Below are 18,320 nucleotides of genomic sequence, written 5' to 3'. Positions count from 1 at the left end.
CTCCAGCTCCCAAGTCTTTGGTGCAGGGCCCCTACAGTAGCTGCTCCTACGAGCAGACACACCCTTTTTCCTATTATAGTTACAACAAAAACAATAAGCAAAAAATCCACTGAGGGTCCTTGTGGGCTCCCACGGACCGACATTCTCACGACACCCGTGGAAACTTGTCAGTGCACTGACCCTTTGATTCACTGTGGTCCAAGGGGCTCCTCATGCCTTTAAAAATAAATATTAATGCTGAGAGGGTGCTTTGTTTCACTTTGCACTCTCAGAGCTGATGATCCAAGGCTACGAATGAGACGCTTTCAGGGCCGTCAAGTACAAAAAGGGAGAGAGGCAACTCATTCTTGCCTCTGCAGTCAGAAATGAAAAGGCTTTTGCCTTGTTTGGCGAGGGGTTACTAATTCGGAGGATGCCAGTTTTAGAGTCCGTCTCAGTTTGACTTGTAAATGAAAGGTGGAACCTCGCCAAGCTTACCCTGCTGTGTGCCCGCTGGCCCTCTTTTCTACGTAGGGGTGGGGCAGAGGTTCACCAAAATCATTAGAAAGTTCAGGAAACTAGGAGGGAGAGCAAACCAAGTAGAAGGTGGTGAGGCTCCGTTACAGAGCGTCCCCGGTGCCTCCACGCGGTCCTTCTGCGTCCTCGCTGCGGAGGGTCAGGACCCGGCTTCCCCTTTCAGAAAGGCTCCCCGGCTTTGGCTGTATCAGAATCACCCAGGGGGCTGGTGACAATACAGGTCCTTCTGTCAGCCTGGCCTCTATACTTTGTATTAGTGCTCCGAAACCAATTATTTCAGAACCGCTGCCTTTCAGGAGAGCAGAGAGAAATAACTGATGAGAAGAGCTGGTAAATTTTTATTGAACTATTAATAGACATTCCTTCTAATGCTTCTTATTATGAAGCTACACTTGCAGAACGCCTGACATGTGCCAACTTCACCATCAAACCCATCCCACAGCCCCGCAGGGAGGATGAGAGGACCTGGAACCTCAGGGAGGCTCAGCGAAGCCCCGTGTCCAGGCACACACAGCTGGTAAATAGTTCCATCTGACGGTAAGACCAGACGCATTCGACCACAACTGGACTCCAGCACAGCCTCGGTTCCTCACATTCACGTCCGGGGGGCTAGGGGCTGGGCTGGCACAATGCCCTTTCGTGGGGAGCACCGGGACCTTGCCGGCTAGGGACCACCTCTCTCCACCACACCTGGGCAGCCCTTTGTTTCTTCTCTCCTTCTCGGTCCCCTTCTTTCCTCTTATCTTGCTTTGCCTTCACCCTCTCTCCTTTCCTTACAGCAGTGAGTCCCAGGTCTTGCTAACACAATCACTCACACAATCACTCAGGGAGTTCCGGGTCCCACCTGTGGAGAGTCTGGAGGAATTTGTTCAGGATGCAGCCTGGGCATCAGGCTTTTAAATACTCCCGGGTGATTCTAGCATGCGGCTAGGATGGAGGAGCCCAGCCTTATTCAAAGCTGCCAGACACAACCTGCAGAATCCAGAAACTCACCTGAACACACTCATGGCTGACCACCTGCCACTGTTTTATTTATTTATTTATTTATTTATTTATTTATTTTTGGCTGTGTTGGGTCTTCGGTTCGTGCGAGGGCTTTCTCTAGTTGCGGCAAGTGGGGGCCACTCTTCATCGCGGTGCGGGGACCGCTCTTCATCGCGGTGCGCGGGCCTTTCTCTATCGCGGCCCCTCCCGTCGCGGGGCACAGGCTCCAGACGCGCAGGCTCAGCAGCTGTGGCTCACGGGCCCAGCTGCCCCGCGGCATGTGGGATCTTCCCAGACCAGGGCTCGAACCCGTGTCTCCTGCATTAGCAGGCAGATTCTCAACCACTGCGCCACCAGGGAAGCCCCTGCCACTGTTTTAAACTGAGCACCATGAAGAAGCATGAGGTGGCCTCAGGTGACACTCCAGCCACATCCGCCGAGAAAACACCCGACTACACCAGCTGACCACACGGGGAGAGATCCAGCCCTAGACGGGCAGAGTGTGCCTTGTCTGGTCTCTGCAGAGGGGCTCGGGGAGAACATACGCTGCTCCCTTGGGACCGGGGAGGCCATGGGGTGGGTAACGGGAAGAAGCACGGCTACCATGGCCTCCCTGCATATCAAACAACCTGGAACAGGAGTGGCTGTGCAAACTCTCTCCTGGTGAGATCAACACCATAAAGAAGCCCATAAAACTGGCTTGATCACCCATTCTGCAAACCAGCTGCCCAGTTTCATTACACAGACCCACAAGAAGGACAGGAAATCTTACACAGAGCTCTGCTCGGCACCAATCTCCTTAAGGAAGTCTTTCGGACCAACACAATCTCATGTTCCCACTTTGGTCATTTGTCTAAGGATAACTCATTGCAAAGGACTCCCCATCTAATACAGACTGCAGCCCATCAGGGATGAGTGGGCTGGAAACAGAGCCTCACTAAAGCATTAGGAGGCTTCTGCGACCCAGTGAGGTCGCGGCACTGCCGCGGAGAGCATGTGTCACATCTCCAGCGCGTGGCGCAAAGCCTGGTGCACGCAGGTCACCAGCGACTGGGCAAGTCCACGTCATACTGAATATCCATAGTGGGCTCAAACCCACTAGTTGCCACAGACCAGGACGTGCTGGGGAAGGATAACAAGCACGAGGCTTTCCACGGAGTAAGACCAGCTGGCAGATGAGAGTGCAGAAGGGGCAAGGGCCTGCCCTGAGAGCAGGCCGCCAGGGAGAGCAGGGCAAGACCCCTCTGCCCACCCCTCTCCTGGGCTGTGGGCCAAGATCGAGGAGACAAGAGCAGAGGTGGGGTGTCTGCTCCTCCAGGCCCCCCAGGTGAGGAAATCGGGCCTCCTGTAGGACCTGCTGTTGTGGGACCTGCCCCCGACCCCACGAGACTCCACTTTAGCTGAGCCACTGCTGCAAGGGGGGCGGGGGGCACAGAGATGCTTAGGGACAGTGGGCTCGGGACAGCTGTTCCTCGTGAGAGACAGCTGCAGAGGGGGCCCCCCTCGTGGCCGCCAGCTCAGCTGTGCCCATGGGTACCTCGGAGAGCTGAAGCTCTCATGCTTCTACATGAGAGGAGTTTCAAAGACATCAAGAACTAAACCAGCTCTGAAAAAGGTGACCGAAGACGAGGGGTGGCATCTGAATTGGGACATGTGCGGCAGGAGTTCAGAGGAAGGGGAAGTCGTGACATCACCCTTTTCTATGAGGGTTGGGGGGCTTGAGCAAACGTGTCTGAGGACTCGATATGGACATCTGTAATCACACAGTTGGAAGAGTAAACATTTGCCTGGAGAGAATCCCTTTGCTCTCTTCTCCTTCCTGTCTCTTGTGTACTTTAAGTGGTGTCATCTGTTTTAGCAAGAATAACTGTACCCCTCTCTTCTTGCCCCACTATGAGCTGCATTGGAAGGCGGCTTGCCAAGGAGCACCAACACTCCATTCCACGGGGAAGAGAGGCTGCCCTGGGCCCTGGCCCTCAGATATGCACCACCTCCAGGACCACACAGGCACGCATACATGGCGGCCAGAATGGAGAAGTAAAGGCACTTTAAAGAAACCGAACGTATCCGATCCTGAAATCTTTGACTCCAACCCGACGGGTGTACGTAGGAGACGACTCTGCCAATCAGAATGGAGACTTGTCAATTGCTGGTCAGTGAGCCAGGGAGGCCAACCTTGGTCCTTTCCATGCCAGCCTTGGCCAACTAACCGAGGCAATCTTAGGAGTAAGCACGCGACGTCATCTTGGTGGCATTATCTTTTTTTTTTTTCAATTTATTTATTTTATTTATTTATTTTTGGCTGCGTCGGGTCTTCTTTGCTGCGCACGGGTTTTCTCTAGTTGCGGCGAGCGGGGGCTACTCTTCGTTGTGGTGTGCGGGCTTCTCACTGCGGTGGCTTCTCTTGTGGCGGAGCACGGGCTCTAGGCACGTGGGCTTCAGTAGTTGTGGCTCATGGGCTCTAGAGCACAGGCTCAGTAGTTGTGGCACACGGGCTTAGTTCCTCCGCAGCATATGGGATCTTCCCGGACCAGGGCTGGAACCCGTGTCCCCTGCATTGGCAGGCGGACTCTTAACCACTGCGCCACCAGGGAAGCCCTTGGTGCCATTATCTTGAAACCAACCCAGTCTCCTAACTTTCCTTGTTCAGATTCTGTGCTCACCAAGCTACCTCTGAAGCCTATCTGGCTTCCGAAGAAAACCTGCCCAGAGAGAGAGCATGGGCTGGGGCAGGTAAGCACACGATGTCTCATTACAAATGAATACACTGGCCTTCTGGTTTGAACACCTGTCCAGTGGGCTGTTAATGGGAGTTGGTCCCTAAGAGACGAATCTGTCCTTGAGGAATGAACAAATCAGATCTTCGAGTTGCCAGGATGAAGTTCAGACCTTGGACTGTGCTGAATTCAGCCAGTAATGCCACCCTTGGGAGTCTCTTGGAGGTCACACTCTTAGTCTCCCCACGGCGACAGCCCAACAGATAGCTGAAAGGCTTCCATGGCTACTTCTTGGATTACTACACTTTTTCTTGAGTGAAGACTCGATGTAGATTCAGAAATGGCCTGCATTTTACAGGGCTTGGATGCTGTGCATGATTTCTGCGGAAGCAGTGAGCATCTGGTCCGCTCCTTAGGTATATGGAAAACTTCACAGCAGATATAGATTCAGATCTGTTTAATCCTTCAGCCATGTCTGATTCTGATATAATCAGACTGAAAGGCAGTCAGAAAGGTTGCCCAGAAGGAGTTATGAGAGACACTTCCTCTCAAAGAACACAGGATTTAGTTGGGGAGATACCATCTAAAAAGATCAAACATATGCAATGTCACAAATAAAAATATAGCTCAAACGGATAGAGGAGTGAGCCAGAATTGGGTGGAGTTGAACTCAAAAGGCTTTCTGAAAGAGGTATTTCTAAGGAAAAGCAGCTTAGTGTCATGATAAAAAGGATGGGTCTTGAATCAAATAGACTTGGGTTCAAATGCTTGACTGTTTGTGACTTCATAAGGTACAGGCAAGGCTAAGCGGGGTGGGAACAAAGTGCCTGACACATGGGAAGTGCTCAAGGAATGGTCATTGAAAAATATCCACACGGAAGGGAAAGGATGAGAAGAGACATGAGGACAGTTTACACTCTCTCCGCATCAGGCACTGTTCTAAACACTTCATTGTATTAGGTCATTTCACTTACCCAACAGCCTAGTGAGGTCAGTATTATCAGTAACCCCATTTATTGATGAGCAAATCAAGGCACAGAGAGGTTAGGTAACTTGCCCAAGGTCAACACAGCCAGTAAGTGACAGAGCTGGGCTTTGAATCCAGGCATTCTGGGCCCTGAGTTTGTAATGTTAACCACTTTGCCTTTTTCCGTTACTTATGCCACACCGCTTCTCTTTGAACCAGATATATTACCAAACAAATTGTCAAAACAGCTTGGATTTTTAGGATGAATATTTAAAATATTATAAATCCCTTGCTTGTAGGGGAGTGGTCGGTTGGAACAGTTTCTGCTGATCACTCAGGAATCTGTCCAGGACAGTAATGTGTACAGACTATTTTTGTCTCAGTTAATATACAGCACCATATAAACATTGGCTTAACCGAAGAGCCTGAACAATAAATTATCACTAGCCCAAGTGCTAAAATAGCACTTGATTTTCTCTCTGCCTGAGCATGCTATCTATTTATACTTTGCTTACTTCTGTGGAGTTCAAAGTGCTTTATACACATTTCATCATAGCCATACTTATGTCGATTTACTGTCTTTATTATACACATGTGACTAATGTACCATGTACCCTACAATGCTTAGTATTTACTACAGGATTCTCAGTTTCCAACTAGGTTTTTTTTTATCTAAGGGAACTACTGATTCTCTTTAATTTATAATTAGTGGACATTTGTTGTCTATTAAAAGAATAGCATTTTACTGTTTCTCTTTTAGCTAAATTCATCTTATATATGATATGACCATTCTGTCCCTGAATATTAATTGTATATTATTTTTTATCATTTCTTTACAATTCCACTTATGGCTGACCTTGAACCAGAATAGATCTGTCAGTTTAAAGCTGTAATACAATTGCCTCTTTTTCTCAGCTGACTTTCTGAAGAATATATATATATATATATATATATATATATATATATACACACACATATACACATATATATTCTTATCTTTTCAGGCTGATTGGCACACATGCATTTTCAAATTTGATCTTCACTCTTTCAGTTTTCATATTCATGGGCAAAAAACCAAATTTAGGTGTTGAAATAGAATAGGGAAAAGAACTCCAAAGAAAGATTTCCTTGAATTGCTGGAGAGTAGATGAGAGCCCAAACTATGGCATATATAAACTGGGAAACCAGGTTTATGCAGTGTCAGGAGTTAACACAACGCAAGGTTTAGAAGCATGCCTTAGTGCTGGACGCAGGGAGAGAAGTGAAGGAAGAATTGCCATTTGATGTTTCCGTCAGTGACAAAGCAAGCCCAAACGCATAGCCTAAGGCTGGGGTATTCTGTTTTCTTTTGTCCTCTCCTCCTGTGACCATCCATCTTCATTACTGAAAACAGAAACTCCAGCCTTAAGCATTTCCCTGTTTTTGCAAAAAGGTATCACACCAACAATCCCTTTTCAAGAATCGGCAGTTATCGTTTCATTCTACACAAGTCCCTAAAGTTTTCTCCTTGACCAAGTACGTCATCTGCCAATGTGAATTTAGGAAGATGGGACAGATACGGAAGATGTAGGAGTCATAAATACTCACACTATCAGTAATGATGTTGTAGGAGTTTTTAGAAAAAAAGTCAATTATTCCATGAATGTTTTTGTACCCTAGTCACACTGATATGATATGAGCCTTTAACAAGGTCAAGGACCTAATCTGTAGTCAATAACCTCATTCAAAAGAGAAGGTCAGACACTTGGAGACACAGCTGCACAGATACACCGAGTTCTCTGGGAGAACCTCGGGGCTTCTACACATTCTGATCTCTCTTCCTAGATAACTGGACGCCTCTATTATCTCTCTTTCAGGACTCAGAATCATTATCATTTCCTCTAAATGACAAGCCTTTCCTAAAACTGGGTCAGATGCCCATTTTATGGACACAGCCCCCTATGCCAACCCCACTTATCTTACTGGGTTGAAAATGCCAAGATCACCTTCAGATAAAGACCAGATCTCAGGAAAGAGCTGAAGGAAAGAATGGATGAAAGACAACAGAAAAGCAAGAAGGGAGATGGGGGCTCGGAAGGACTGTCCTGTGACTGGTATTGTTACTGCTACATGGCCACCCTGGGTGAACCCTATGGAACTGTGGAAATCTCTAGAAGCAAAACCAGGCCAAGCCTAAAATTAGTTCAACTAATAAAAATTACATTACTTGAATGTTTTCAAAAGCAGATTTCGCTCTTGTATTTTTCTTTGTTCTTTATTTCAAGAAAATAAACAATGGTAGGGCATTCTCATCTGAATCAGGTCCAGCCCTGAAGGCTGGAGAAGTTCTCAGACAGCACACTGCACTGGGCCCCGAAAACGCCGGGTTGGTTCACACTATGGAAATATCAGCAGAATCAAATAGGCTTGGGAAGTTTCCAACAGCTTCGTAAGCATATGTTCCAAGTTCAGACAAATGTGAAGCGCAGAAGAAATAGTTAATAACAATGACGAGTGGAATGTGCTAGAAAGCAAGAATAAGAACAATTAAAGCATGTTTTCTGTTCATTTTTTTCCTCAAAATTATCTGTTTCAACAGCAAAACAGACTCTCTGAAAAATTAAGTCACCAGTGCCACATATCAGGCAGAAGGACATATGGAAATAGTACGGTCTTTGGAGTTAGACCCAGTTTGACTGCTAGTCCCCAAACTTCCTGGCTCCAACTTCCTGGCGAGTAACTTAAGTTGGTAGAGTCTCTGTTTCCTCATCATCTTTCAGAATTTTGTGAGGTCTAGAGAAAATATAAGTACAAGTGTTTGGCACATAGGTGGGCGTTCGATAAGTAATGACCAGCGTGATCACCACCACCTCCTCCACTGTCAGAGAAATAGTCAAAGCATCATTCTGGAAATTATGAATGACCCTAAGCTGGACTGAAGTTTAACTATGTACGTGACATGCATAAAGGTCTGAATAAGCAAATTAGAAGGCAAACTAGAAAATCCTTAACGAACATAAAAGAGCAAACTTATAAGTAATTTAATAGTACCCATTTTACTATAAACAATAGGTGTATATCAACTAGTCTTAATTTGTATTGATTTGTCATAATTATTCATTGTAACTCATAGTACTCATAACTATTAAGTTATACTATAATAACAGAACAATATACTGTATATCCTTCCAGAAAATGTTATGGGTATACATGCATACATACATGTATCTATTTTTTTTCCTCATGTATGAGATCAAATACTCTATAGAGACTTCAGCTTTTCCGCTCTACAATAGTTGGGCGTCTTTCTATGTGACTTCACGTCTATTGATCACGTTTTTAACAGCTGAATTTTAGTTCATAGAAACAATTTACCATCATTTAGCCAGTCCCCTACACAGATATTTTTCTTTTTTCCCCCCAGTTTGCTTGTTGGTTTTTTGGCTTTTGCTGCAAAAACAAAATAAATAATGCCACAATGGATGTCCTTACACATATGCAGGAAAACCTCCTAGAAGTGAAATTGGTGAATCAAAGGGAACGTAAACTTAGTATTTTCAAAATTAAGGTCAAATGACCCTCCAAAAATTTTATAAGACTCTACCCTTCCTCTAACAGTATGAAAAAAAAAAAAAAAAAGAAACCTAGACTTTTTCACACTTGCCTAATTCTCTCTCTTGTCCCAGAGATGAAGGTACAATCTGAAATCATAATATTAACTGATTTCACTATTTACCCTTAAATTCATGATAGTTCCTTGCAGTTCTCATCTGCAGACGCTTCATTTAAAAAAAATGTAAATAATGCCAGCGGTCCTCACTCAGGCAAGTAAAGTTCCTCCAGCCAAGAAGGAGGTGTGGGAAGAGCTCTCCGACACCCAGAAGAAAAAAGCAACAATTAACCAAACGAATCACAGATAAACATGTTCAAGTTACCTTGCCTTGACTGAGGGTTTCTCTGTGTGTTCAACTCAGCACTAAATACTTCACATACATTATCTCACTTTAGGGTCTGTGTATTTTTGAGTATTTATAAGCCCAATAAAAGCCTCACAGATTGCCTGATGAGATCTGGGAAAATAAGAACTGTCCTTCACCTCTGACCAACGACACTGATGATTCAAAGCTCCCCACGTCCCTCCCTCTCCCCCATCCCTCCCCCAAGGAAATGCAAGTGCTATTTCCAACCAGCAGTAACAGGCCAGCCTTCTCTCAGCCCTAAATCCCTACCAACGGCCACGTCCAACATAACTGATGTGTTTCTTGATGACCCCGAGGCTTGGGGAAACCCTCAAATATCTTCTGAATCATTCAAAGAGATATATATGTGTCTGGTGTAGTTTTGGGGTTAGGTGTGTTTTGTTGTATTAAATTCTGTAAAAACTAGTCATAAAGAAGTGGTCTAGGTTAAACAGAGGGTTGAATTAACCAGAACACCCCCTTCTTCTAGCTAATGCGAGCCATTTACTGTACTTGAGACAAACTGGAATTTACCATGTTACTCACCCCTGATCTCACCATCAAAAGTTCTCATTCTTTTCTTTACCATCAAACTGAGCAAAAGAATAGATGCCCACCGCACCCCACCCACCCTGCCAACCAGGATAAAAAATTTGAAAAAGAGCTATTTCCCATCATTCCCTGTAGTCAGAATATCTCAAGTAACTTTGTTAAATCCACCCTTGATAAAGATCTCCCAGTTAACAGGACACCACTGAGATTAGAGTAATTAAGTCACTGGTTTCGATGCAAAGCTTGACTAAATGATTTTATGCCGCAGTATATATTCTCTGTGATTTGCTAATATAAACATAGCCCCTCATTTATTTTTTTTTTAATTTTCTAAAAGTTTTGCAAAAGTCAGATTTTTGAAACTCAATCTACATTTCCTCCCCAAATTAATAAGGTTACACCTCCAAGCACAAAGACATGTTCCATAAAGCATCAGAAGCCAGACACCAACAGTATTGTGAGAGTTAAGTCTCTACTCACCAGAGACCACATTTCATTTTTCAGAAAGCAGGACCACAACCCCTGTACCATCTCTTCCCCCTGCAAGGGAAGAAGGCCTTCTCCCAGCCCCCTTTCTGAAGGTCAAGGCCCTGGTGATGGTTTCCAAGCTCTAGAAACCATGAGGATGTCCCAGCAAATGAAACCACTTTAAGAATCTGTCTTTTAGTAGCTATAAATCCCCTTGGTAGGTCTATGATAGGCCTATCTTTGACTGTATCCCACTTTCTAGCCAGAAAAATTTTCATGAGGCTCCAGGATATTCAGGAACTTATCATTTGTATTCAATAGTGTCACCACTAACTTACTCAAAATGAAAAAATGCTTTTTGTGTGTGTGAAATCCATCAAACTCTATTTGAGCATCTGAGGCAGGTTTTCAGGGAAATCACTCACTGTGGGTATCCGTGCAGAGCAGCTGCTTGCAGAAGAAGTGAAACCAGTCCTGAAGTCCAGGATAAGCCCTAAAGTTTCCTGATGCATTAAGTGGAGATTCTGAAATCAGTGCCAGGGAGTAAGGTTTTAGGATGGTTTGTTTGCAAAGCGTGAAAGAGCAGTGTGTTTGGATGCCCTTAGGACAGGCTGTTGTATACGACTGATTCATCTCTGACCAATCAGAAGGAGCTAAATGTTGAGGTGAGTATGAAATTTTGAAAAAAAGGACCTGGCTTTTATTTCTTTCGCATTATTTAAAAAATAACCTAAAACAGCCACTATGGAGAACAGCATGGAGGTTCCTTAAAAAAACTAAAAATAGAGCTACCGTATGACCCAGCAATCCCACTCCTGGGCATATATCTGGAGAAAACCATAATTTGAAAAGATATAGGCACCCCAATGTTCACTGCAGCACTATTTACTATAGCCAAGACATGGAAGCAACCTAAATGCCCATCGACAGATGAATGGATAAAGAAGATGTGGTACATATACACAATGCAATATTACTCAGCCATAAAAAAAAGAATGAAATAATGCCATTTGCTGCAACATGGATGGACCTAGAGATTGTCATACTGACTGACGTAAGTCAGAGCAGGACAAATATCGTATGATATCACTTGTATGTGGAATCTAAAAAAACGGTACAAATGAACTTATTTACAAAACAAAAATAGAGTTACAGATGTAGAAAACAATCTTATGGTTACCGGGGGTAAGGAGGGGAAGGATACATTGGAAGATTGGGATTGACATACACACACTGCTAGATATAAAATAGATGACTAATAAGGACCTACTGTATAGCACAGGGAACTCTACTCAATACTCCATAATGACCTATATGGGAAAAGAGTCTAAAAAAGAGTGGATATATGTATATATATAACTGATTCACTGTGCTGTACAGCAGAAAGTAACACAACGTTGTAAATCAACTATACTCCGATAAAAAAACTCCTAAAAACATAGCTTGTGATATTTAAGTCACCTACAGTTTGAGGACCTCCTTCCTTCATCTGACAGCTGTTCAATCAACTACTATGTGCCGCTGCCCTGGGTGCTGGGAGGTGTTGTAGAGAAAAAGACACGCATGGCCCCTGCTTTCAAGGAGCTGAAAGAATAAACATGCCAAGCACTGACTGTATAATATGAAAATATGCAGAAGATGAAAGTAGGGTGATAGGAGTGGGGAGGGCTGGGTGGTCAGGGGGAGCTTCTCTGAGGATGTGACATTTAAACAGGGACTTGAAAGGCCAGAAGGAGCAGTCCCAGGACAATTAGGAGGACCATAATCCCGGCAGAAGTCACAGGTAGCAGAGGCCCTAAGAGGGGAGCTTGCTGCGTGACGGATCAGCAATCAGCCCACGTGGCTCGTGAGCCACGGGCTTGAGAGTTGTGAAGGGGTCAGGCGGTGAAACACTTTGTAAATCAGGACGAGGAGTTTGGGGATTCCCGTCAGCGTGACGGGAAGTACTGGGGGTGATCAGATGAACTGAAAAAAAAAACTCTTCTGCAAAGACCCCAAACTAGAGAGACGACCAGAGACAGTGGGGAGAGGGGGCAGCTGAAGAGCCCCTGTCTCTGGATACCCCTCCCCCAATCAGTGAGAAGCACGGAGGGCAGCTGGCTTCCTGGGGTGACATCAGCCTGTGACACCACGGCCACAGCACAGGCCAGGACACCAACCCTTGTTTGGTCGAGACGAGACCAAAGTCAGCAAAAGACCCTCCCCCTGCCGCTGCCCCAACTTCCAGACGTAATCCCGCCTCTCACTCCTCCCCAGAAATACGGCCCCAGTCTCCTCTCTGCGTTGAGACACGCAGAAGCATTTGGGTCCCCAAGCACTGGCAGATCCCATACTTCTGTTAACTACTTCTGGGGACAAAAATATCTCTGAAATCCTTAATGCATTTCATCAAAGAAACGAGGTTCATCAATTCTGCAGCTATACATAAACATGTTTCATGATATGAAGAAGAAAACTCCCAAGTATCAGCCCCCCATGATGAATGTCCCAATCAACCATTAAAGACTTATTTTTAGCAGTCAACCACTAAGTTCTGAGCCGAATGCAAGGTCATGTATTATCTGAGAAGCACATGTCATTGTGGTCATCAAACAGCTAATCTGGGGTGAGGTGTTCTAGGGAAGATGCTTGTTATGAAAGGAGAGGGTATTACAGTGATTACTGCTATTCAGAAACTTAAATAAATGCACATAAATGGAACATGGACTTAATAACTAAATTTCAAATATTTCAAATGAGTCCACTGAAATAACATTACTAGATATATATTATTAACATTGGCAAAAATGTGCCCTAAGGTTTTTCAACCTATCTTTCGATGATAGTACGGTGGCCAGACATCAAATACATGGTTCTAAAATGATATGATCACATCTAGCATGTTAGTGAGAAGACCAATGTAGATTTATTTCCTTACTGGCCTGACCTTGAGCAAGATAGATTACATTCCTAAACCTTGGTTCCTCATCTGTAAAAAATAAAGATAATCATATCCATCTTTCACAGGGTTGTTATGATGATTATATGAGATAAAGTACCCAACACAGCACATGGCAAAGTTGTAGATACCCAATTACTGTCAGCTCACTATTCCTTCAGTGTGCTGCTTCTATGGTAATCCACATTTTTAGCAAGCTACGAGTTTTACTTTGGGGGGCACATTTATTAACACCATCCAATGGCATTTAAGCAAAGGGCTGGAATTTTTCTCTGTTCAGAGCTGTATCTTCAACACCCAGAAGAAGGCTTGCCTTACAGTAGGTGCTCAATAAATAGTCACTGAATGAATGAATGAATGAATGAGAGGTTACAGTGACACAAGGTTAAATTTAAAGGTCAATTATCTTAATAGCTGAATTGTCTGGTATGTTTTTGATGGAAGAGACGTATTCTGAAAGTGCATTCAGACAATCAACTTACAAATGCAGCCTTCTTACAGAATAAGTGATCAAAATCATCTATGGAAGAGAGCAGTTGTTCAACTATCTATTGAACCTCAAATCAATGGGAAAAGTCTGGTCCCAAGGGCTCCCGGATCAGCAGGTCAATGGTCCCCAGGAAAGTGGGAACCACCATATATAACTGGCCTTGAACTCAACTTCCAGGTAGCTGAGGGTCAGCCTGAGGGTGCCCACAAGGCCACCTCTCCTGTCATCGCCTCTCCAGGGCCGGGGCTGCCCCGACATCAGAGTGGTTGGGAATTGACCAGAGTGAGTCCCGAACAGAAAACATCATCCTGGGGAAGAGAAACCTACCTCGGTCGGAGAGCTGGGGATAAGGAGCTGGGTCTGCCACCAACAAGCTATGTGGCTCTGGGTAAGTTGTTTAATATTTGGTCAAGAAGGCCTTGGTTTCATGGAGTTCAAATGATCAACACTGACCTATTTTATCTCTGAAAGTTCAAAAGTCCCATGCCTGGACTATGGCAGCCCGGCTGGTATCCCTCCACATGGCCTTGCTGTTGTGAAAAATTACATGTACAGAAACCACAGATGATGATAGGGGAGCAAATAAGGAAGAAAAAGTCACTCCTTCACCCTCTTTTCAAGAACTACTGCTCACAATTGCTTACATCTGGCACGCCTCAACAGTAATCATTTGCAAGGTTCAAAAACATTGAACCTTGAAAGTGAAATAAGGAGCTTTATCTTCAAAAGGAAAATTAAAGACCTGGAGCAGACCCCTTGGGACCTTTTTATTATACCTGGATAACGGCAGGTATTATTACTCTATCCAGCAGTATATTTTTATGAATAGGCTAACACATACCCTTAGGCTGTAAAATTGTGCTTTAGGATATAACATGTTGATTCAGATACAAAATAAAATACTGTTTGTATGGTAGGTTTTTAATGAAAAGTCTAAAAACACACCTATTTAACAAACCTCTATTTTTTATAGAGCCGGCCTAAAAAAGCCTGCTTAAAAAAAAAAAAAAAATCTAACTATGGGTGGTCTCACACCCAGAAGTGGTACAAGAATCCTTTGTCAGATCATGTGTCTTAATTTTTGGTATGGAAAAAGTGGTCACCGTAATTATAAGCCAGAGAAAGTAAAGAGTTTAAGAAATTCTGTGCAGGAGGGGAGTAATAGTTCGTTATTAGCATTCAATAAAACTGTAATTTAACCAGCTTTTAGGTCTGTAACGATCAGCTTTAAAATGACAGCACTTGACAATTCTCTACGTTACCTTTCGGCTATTTGTCCAAGTGTCTTATTTCCCCCACAAAAGCTATGCTCCATGAAAACCCCTAGAACTACCTCCACTCCACTGCCCACCAGACCTGGTACACGGCTTGTTTTTTGTGTTTAATGAACCACAAAGAATGTTTCAGGAACAACCTCAGGAAAATCAGGCGAGAAATAATTCAGGGTAAGAGGAAATCAATGCGTCACTTGTTTAGAAGCTATTCCCTTAGGCTTCAAGATATTTCAAATATATCCTTTAAAAGGTTCAGTTATGGAAAAAGTTCATTTGTGCAGATTTTGAAATGAGTTTTAGCCGAGAAAAGAGTCAATAATAATTATTAATGAAGGAGGAGGGGGAAAGTTTAGTTGTGTAACTTAGTCATTTGGTTCCTAAAACCTTTTTCTTGATTGAAAGGCATCATTAGGGGTTGAAATACACATATTGGAGGAAGAGATATAACGTGATTGTTTCTCCCTCTATATGGTCTTTTGGGGCCTTCAAATGAAATCATCAAAGTCAAGTGAGCCAATGGAAAATTAATGAGAGCTGAGCATTTTGTACTGTTAAGATGCTTAGTTAACTCAGGCAGCAAGAAAGGATCACACGGGCCTTTATCACACGGGGTAAAATACAAACGCCCTCCCAGAAGGCTGGGGCACAGATGAACCTGAAGCATTATAGCTATGACTTCCCCTTGGCTTGGATTTCCTGGATTTCTTGGATTTCTTAATTCCACGTTGCACCAACTTTTCTTCTTAATCATTTATACATATATATATATAAATATAAATATATATAATTCATATAATCCCAATCTTTTAGCATCTAACCTCTATCTCCCAGACTGCACCTCACAACGAGAAGTGGCCAAGAACAATTCTTCAAATCTGTCTTTCCCTTGTTTTGATTTCTTAGAATAGGAAATAGGATGACGATATCAAACCAGGTGAGAAAAAGTAACATTTTCCTGAAGCAGGTAAGAAAGTTATGGCTTGGTGACACGTGGCTGCCAAATTCATAAGGGTTGAAATAGACCTGAACGTGCTCCTAAGTGCTTAGCTTCTTCCAAGGATGCTGCAGTGACGAGAGCTTGGCCTTCAGCGTCTACCCTGGGCTCAAGCCCCAGGCTGGCCCTTCGGAGCTGGGCCATCGGCCGCAGAGCGTTCACTTTCTCTGAGCTTCGGCCGCCTCGTCTGAAAATGAGGAAAATGCCCGTACCTGCCCGCGGCTTTCGGGACTCAGATAGTGCAAGGCAAGCCCCTAGCACTGTGACCATCATCTGGTGAGAACTCAGGACCTGGGAGCTCTTGTGGTACCACCTTCTGCGGCAGTCGGGCAGGATGCATTGGGAAGCCAAACCATTGCCAAACTTTCTGTAAAATTCCTAGCAGGGGGCGGGGGGCTGGGGGCTGCCTCAGAGGGACACCGCCTGGGAGATGACGATCCCTGCTAGGGTTGGCCTTTGCAAGCTCACGTCTGGGAAGCGAGGGTAACGACAGGAACAGCGATGGAGAGAGAGGAGGGAGGCAGGGAGGAAAGCTTCCGTAAGATAATGTCACGTTCAAGCTCTCATCCTCATCCTTCTCCCATCACCACCACATATTTTAAGTTCAAATGAAAGCCATTCATTACCGGGCAGATATGGAGAGGTGGGATGTGTAGTCGGTGAGACAGCATCTTTCGTTGGCAAATGGGGGCAGGGGGTGGAAAAGAAGCACAAACAAGCAAGAAACTCAAGCTAAACTGGCCTGTCTTCCTCAGCCTGGGGTGGGAATTTCTCCACGGAAAATGTCTATGTTTTTAATATTGGGTCATAAGGTAGATTTTATTTGAGCGTTTCAGATTATTTGGTCTTTATTTTGTAAGGAAGTTGCTGTGTTTGCTTTCACAACAAAGTGAAGTAGTTTCAGTTAGAGGAAAAGAGAACAGTGATGCTGAAGGAAGGTTTAGCCTGAAAATCCTAGGTACCTGTGTCCGCGCCAACACACACACAGACACACACGGACACACAAACACACACAGACACACACAGTCAGACACACGGACACACAAACATTCAGAGACACACAGACAGACACACAGACACACAAACACACACAGACAGGCACATGGGCACACAAACACACAGAGACACACAGAGAAGCACACATACATATACACACAAACACAGAGACACATGGACACACATACATACCAAGACAGAGACGCATACAGACACACACAGACATACATACAGATAGACACATACACACACACACACACACACACGGACACACAAACACACACAGACAGGCACATGGGCACACAAACACACAGAGACACACACAGACACACATAGATACACACAGACAGGCACATGAACACACAAACACACAGAGACACACAGAGAAGCACACATACATATACACACAAACACAGAGACACATGGACACACATACACACCAAGACAGAGACGCATTCAGACACACACAGACGTACATACAGATAGACACAGACACACACACACACAGACACACACAGACACACACACACACACACACGGCTAGCTGGGCTTGTCCCACATACCCCGTGCTGCGGGGGCGGCGGCATCTTATCTCCCCTCCCCTTGTTATCAAGAAAACCCTGACATCTGCAACCGCACACACGGGGTAAACATGGTAGTAAGAACCAAAACCAAAACATAACAACAAAACAACACCCTCCCACCACAAAAAAGCATCTTTCAAGCAAGCAAGCAGGTCTGCAAGGAAATTTTCAAGGACCGTTTCAAGATCTTTACTGCTCGGGAAGCACACATCTCACTGTTTTCAAACATGTTCCTGTTTTGTTTGTTTGGGTTTCTTTTTGCCTTCGTTCTGCAGGAAGCCTCACAGATATGACAGGGTGATTTAATTCGGTACAAACCTCGCCTCCCTAATTCTTAGAATGTAGATAGATACCACTACCGGTATTCTTAGAGTTACACAGCCTCTCACACCAAATCTAACGAAGTAGAACCCACATTTCTTTGGAATCCCTACTTTTAGTTATTCGCAGGTTTTTCTTTACAACACAGGAAACCAAATATGAGGCAGTGTTGTAGATATTGATAAATGGGCTTCTAAAATGTTCTCAATGGCTGGCAGAACAACACCTGATTTATAGCCAAAGAAGGGAGATAACGACTTACCCCTTACCCCTGGTAGAGGAAAGTTAGTCTAGTCACTCTTTTGTCAGGTGTCAGAATTTATTCCTGACAACAGATTCTGGCAGATGCCTCTGTGAAGGCACTTGCGAAAGTTTCTCCCTGCCGTCCCAGACAGTCAAGAGCCAAAGATGATAGAAAATTGACAGTGTACCACGTGATGGAAGAAAAACCAAGCCTTGAAGGAAGGGGTGGCGTTTGCCTGAATGTCTGAATCCGCTGAGCCCTGAGCACCATCGAGCAGGGGTTTGGAACAAGTCAGGCATCTTCTGCTTGAAGCGGGCAGTGAGCCTGCCGCACTGCA

At 44.5% G+C, this 18,320-nt stretch overlaps 1 protein-coding gene across 2 annotated transcripts in view; it reads right to left on the bottom strand.

Moving 5' to 3' along the window:
- BCL2 (BCL2 apoptosis regulator) overlaps positions 1-18,320 on the bottom strand; it is a 185,833-nt gene that overhangs the window by 54,253 nt on the left and 113,260 nt on the right. The window contains exon 3 of one of the 2 annotated variants that reach the window (XM_057526954.1): positions 4,314-4,800. The exons of the other annotated variant lie outside the window; for it this stretch is intronic. Within the exon in view, the coding sequence (XP_057382937.1) occupies positions 4,747-4,800 (54 nt within the window). The 3' untranslated portion in view covers positions 4,314-4,746. Of the gene's footprint in view, positions 1-4,313; positions 4,801-18,320 lie in introns of those variants that run through there. 2 annotated transcript variants of the gene reach the window in all.

The sequence above is a fragment of the Balaenoptera acutorostrata genome, chromosome 13, assembly GCF_949987535.1.
Source record: "Balaenoptera acutorostrata chromosome 13, mBalAcu1.1, whole genome shotgun sequence".
NCBI classification, from domain to species: domain Eukaryota; kingdom Metazoa; phylum Chordata; class Mammalia; order Artiodactyla; family Balaenopteridae; genus Balaenoptera; species Balaenoptera acutorostrata.
The sequence above is the reverse complement of the archived record's forward strand: the minus strand, read 5'-3'. Positions and strand labels throughout refer to the sequence as shown.